This window comes from Primulina tabacum, chromosome 14 (genome assembly GCF_025594145.1).
Source record: "Primulina tabacum isolate GXHZ01 chromosome 14, ASM2559414v2, whole genome shotgun sequence".
NCBI lineage: Eukaryota > Viridiplantae > Streptophyta > Magnoliopsida > Lamiales > Gesneriaceae > Primulina > Primulina tabacum.
In genome coordinates, this window is record NC_134563.1 from 33,238,366 (window position 1) to 33,242,771 (window position 4,406).

The 4,406-nt window shown below is 39.9% G+C and overlaps 1 protein-coding gene across 1 annotated transcript; it reads left to right on the plus strand.

Moving 5' to 3' along the window:
* Positions 1-1,008: 1,008 nt before the first annotated feature.
* On the plus strand, positions 1,009-3,238 carry LOC142525399 (silicon efflux transporter LSI2-like). The gene is made up of 3 exons (XM_075629686.1): positions 1,009-2,275; positions 2,351-2,540; positions 2,843-3,238. Exons 1-3 carry the CDS (start codon positions 1,049-1,051, stop codon positions 3,106-3,108), a joined length of 1,683 nt encoding a protein of 560 aa, XP_075485801.1. The 5' UTR covers positions 1,009-1,048; the 3' UTR covers positions 3,109-3,238.
* The last annotated feature ends 1,168 nt before the right edge of the window (positions 3,239-4,406 follow it).

A 4,406-nucleotide genomic window follows, 5' to 3' on the forward strand; every position in this document is an offset into this window, starting at 1 on the left:
TATCTCAAACTTACCGGCAAAGTGTCTGGAGCCAAAGACACTTCCCTCCGGTACATCTACAGGCTCTGTAGCATAATCGAGGTCGGTTATTAAACAATACTCTAACAAAAAAATCTAACCGGCCTCTTGCACACCACCATCCAAAACTCATCACTACCCGTGTCAACTATCTGATTACTCATCAAATACCAGATAATTTGACTAGAAATATTAAAATCTCTATGATACCTAACCAAATTACCAAAAGGAGACTGCTCCAAAAAAAGGGCTCTCTCGTCGTTGTTGAGGTAGTGATAAATTTTCTCGGCAATCTCTTTATATCTTGATTCGAGTGTCAAATTGCAGCGAAAAACTGCATCTCTGCCTAGTTTTCTTGTCAAATATACATGTTACAAATACAAATATATTAGAATAATAAGCTGACAATTTGTGTGGGTCTACCGAAACTTGACGACCCAATGTTATTTGGTCGACCAAAAAACAATTGGTCGACCCAAGCGTGGGTCAACCAGGCTTGGTCAAACTTGACGACCCAATGTTATTTGGTCGGCCAAAGTTTCAAACAATTGGTCGACCCAAGCTTGGACCCAAGCGTGGTCGACCCAAGCTTGGGTCGACCACGCTTGGTTCGACCATGCCGACCCACGCTTGGGTCTACCACGCTTGCCCAAGCGTGGTCGACCACGCTTTGCCGACCCCAGCGTGGTTCGACTCTTTCTTCCTCAACACGACGCACGCAGAATCAATTAAACAAATAAAAGTGAACATATCATATTTTGGTTAGCCATTTCTCGGATGTGTCGATTGAATTGCGTCGATTGAGTCGAGAGAAAAATGAGGATCTCTGCGTCGACGAGACTGAAATTAGGTTTAGAGGGGTTTCAATCAAGTGAAGAAGGGTTAATCAATTTTAACATATTAACTAGGGACATTAATGTAAATTGACATGTAGAATTTTTTTTTAAATAAGCCCCAAAGGACTCGGATTTCCCTAAATTCCCCAAAAAAAAGCTTGGGATTTCGATTGCAATTTGCAAAGTGTTGAAACATGGCTATGGCTCCAACTGTAAAAGTAGTTCTTGGCACAATCGCCTTCGCTATATTCTGGGTCTTGGCCGTTTTTCCGGCCGTCCCATTCATGCCCATCGGGAGGACTGCAGGCTCTCTCCTTGGAGCTATGCTTATGGTAATTTTCCAAGTCATAACTCCAGACCAAGCATTTGCAGCTATTGATTTGCCCATCCTTGGTCTTCTTTTCGGGACGATGGTGGTCAGTGCTTATCTGGAAAGAGCCGATATATTCAAATATTTGGGTAAGTTGCTATCTTGGAGAAGCAAGGGAGCCAAGGACTTGCTTTGCCGAATTTGCTTGATCTCCGCGGTTTCAAGTGCCCTATTCACGAACGATACTTCTTGTGTTGTTTTGACGGAATTCGTGTTGAAAATAGCGAGGCAACAGAATCTCCCTCCTCATCCTTTTCTGTTAGCCCTGGCGTCAAGTGCAAATATTGGGTCATCAGCAACTCCGATAGGCAATCCTCAAAACTTGGTTATAGCTGTTCAAAGTAAGATTAGTTTTGGAACGTTCTTATTCGGAGTTCTCCCCGCGATGCTCTTAGGGGTTGCGATCAATGCTTTGATCATTTTGGGCATGTACTGGAAGTTGCTATCGGATAAAAAAGATGAAGAAGATCCTTCCGTGGAAGTTGTTGGAGACGACTACGTGAGTTTCCATCGTTTTGCACCTGCTACAATGTCGCATATCGAGACGCTGAATTCCCAAGATTTGAGCTCTACTTTAGACTCGATGGGTATGCACAGCCATGCGAACGTCAATGGCCATGAGTCGACACTCAGAAATCTTGGGAGTTTGCCCGAGAATGATATCATTCACAGCTCTCCTAGTGTCAATGTTCATATAGATAACACCGACAAACTTAGAACCCAAGGGTCTTTAGCTGAGAATGAGATTGATAAGGTCCTAAACACGGGAGTTGAATCACTCAGAAATTCAGATGCTTCTAAAGAAACTACATATTCCGGGCCTACACTATCAAAAAGGGGTCCCTCATCTTCCGGGGTTGAGTTCACGGATGAAAAACTTGGATTTTCCAAGAAATGGCAAAGAGTCTTCTGGAAATCATGTGTTTATCTTGTTACTTTAGGGATGCTCGTGTCTTTGCTATTGGGGCTAAACATGTCGTGGAGTGCAATTACTGCTGCACTCGCTCTTATCGTTCTCGATTTCAAAGATGCCCGGCCTTGTTTAGAGAAGGTGATATTCATTTTTTTATAAAACTGTTCGCAAACTTTTTGATGCCACTGACGTTTAGAGATCTTTGACATCCAGGTATCGTATTCGCTACTGATATTTTTCTGTGGAATGTTTATTACCGTCGATGGGTTCAATAAGACGGGCATTCCGAGTACTTTGTGGGAGTTCATGGAGCCATATTCGAAAATAGATAGCATACAGGGAACTGCTATCTTAGCAGTTGTTGTTGTTGTGCTCTCAAATGTGGTTTCTAATGTTCCGACAGGTATACCAAGTTGAACTCGAATGTTTTTTCTAAGATTTTTAACACTATTTACATTAGTAATTTACATCTAAATTTTGTATTGCTATATAATCCTTGCTTGGCTGATGTTATAAATATCAAAGTTCAAGTCAGTCCTATTCAACATTGTAAAAAAAAAAAAAAATCGAGCTTTTCAAGTCGAACAACTCGATTCAGTTCCATTGTACCTCTATGCTAAAGCATTTATACGTGAAGCCTTGTTCAGTAACTTGTGTAAAATTAATATTGATATATCTAACGTTGCACACTCTGGTTGTTCCTAGTGCTGCTACTCGGAGCTCGTGTGGCAGCGTCGGCAGCGGCGATATCACCTGCAAGCGAGAAGAAAGCGTGGCTGATCTTAGCCTGGGTGAGTACTGTGGCCGGGAATATGTCGCTCTTGGGTTCAGCTGCAAACTTGATCGTCTGCGAACAGGCACGTCGTGCTCAACACTGCGGCTACACTTTAACATTCTGGAAACACCTCAAGTTCGGATTTCCTTCAACGATTGTGGTCACCGCGATAGGTTTGATCCTCGTCAGAGGGTGACACTCTTATTTCCAGTCCTAAGATTGAGTATATTTTATGCAAAATGCCACCAAAAACTTGCCATGGTCAGATTGTACGCAAGTGTAAGTTCTTGGGAGAGTTTTATGATTTCTTTCGTCGTAGATCTTTTAAAACTGTTGCTAAAGCCATTGTTGTTAAATGGTGCGTTCAAAAACAACGGTTTTTTTTCCGTCGTTGTAGCTACCATTTGCGCTGGATTTGAATTTAAAAACCGTAGCCTACAAATGTAGCGACGGAACTAAACAATCGTCGCTAAAATTAGCGACAATTTGTTCATACATTCCGTCGCTATTTTAGCGACGGTTTATCATGGTTTCCGTCGCTAATATTTTCGGTAAAATAAAAAAAATTACTTTTGATAATTTAATAAATCTAAACAAACTTAAAATATTACTATAATAACATAATTCCTGATCTTAACTAACACTTAAAAATTTACCAAAAATTAAAGAGATAAAATTTACATTAAATCGAAACTAAAATCGTGCAAGAGAGAAAAATTTTAAGTGTTGTGAAGTGGTAAAATTGTGTAAGAGAGAAAAATTTCAAGTGTTGTGAGGGAGGGGTAAGAAAATGGATCCAAAGTGGCGGTATTTATAGAAAATTGTGCGACGGTTATTGGTTAAAATGTCGCTAATAGCGACGGTTATTGACAAAATCGTGGCAAATAATGGCGGTATTTTCAAAATTTAAATTTGCGACGGTTTTTTGACTATCGCTATATTTAGCGACGGTAAAGCTATAACTGTCGTTAATATTAGTGACGGGTTTTGTAAAATCGTCGCTAAATGAAAACATGCGACGGTTTAACTTAACATGTCGCTAAATGTAGCGACGGTTTATTAAAACTGTCGCTAAATATAGCGACGGTTGTATTTCAAACCGTCGCAAATGTGAAAAAGCGACGAATTTGAAGAAACCTAGCGACGGGTTTCTCGAAACCGTCGCTAAATATGATAACAGTGTCCAAAAAACACGCTAATATACAACAGTTCGCAGAACTGTTGTCATAAATGCTCAAAGATAACAGTTTTATAGAATCATTGTCATTAACCCTAAAAACCGTTGTATAAAACCGTTCGTTGTCTTTTCCTTCAAAAGACAACAGTTTTATAAAACCGTTTGTTGTCTTTTGCTTAAAAAATGCTCTACGACAACGGTTTTAACTAAAACCATTTTTAAAAAACTTTTTGACAACGGTTTTAGTTAAAACTGTTGTCGTAGAAGTGTTGTTGATTTAAAAATTTCTTGTAGTGAGACAAAGACAAAACAAATGT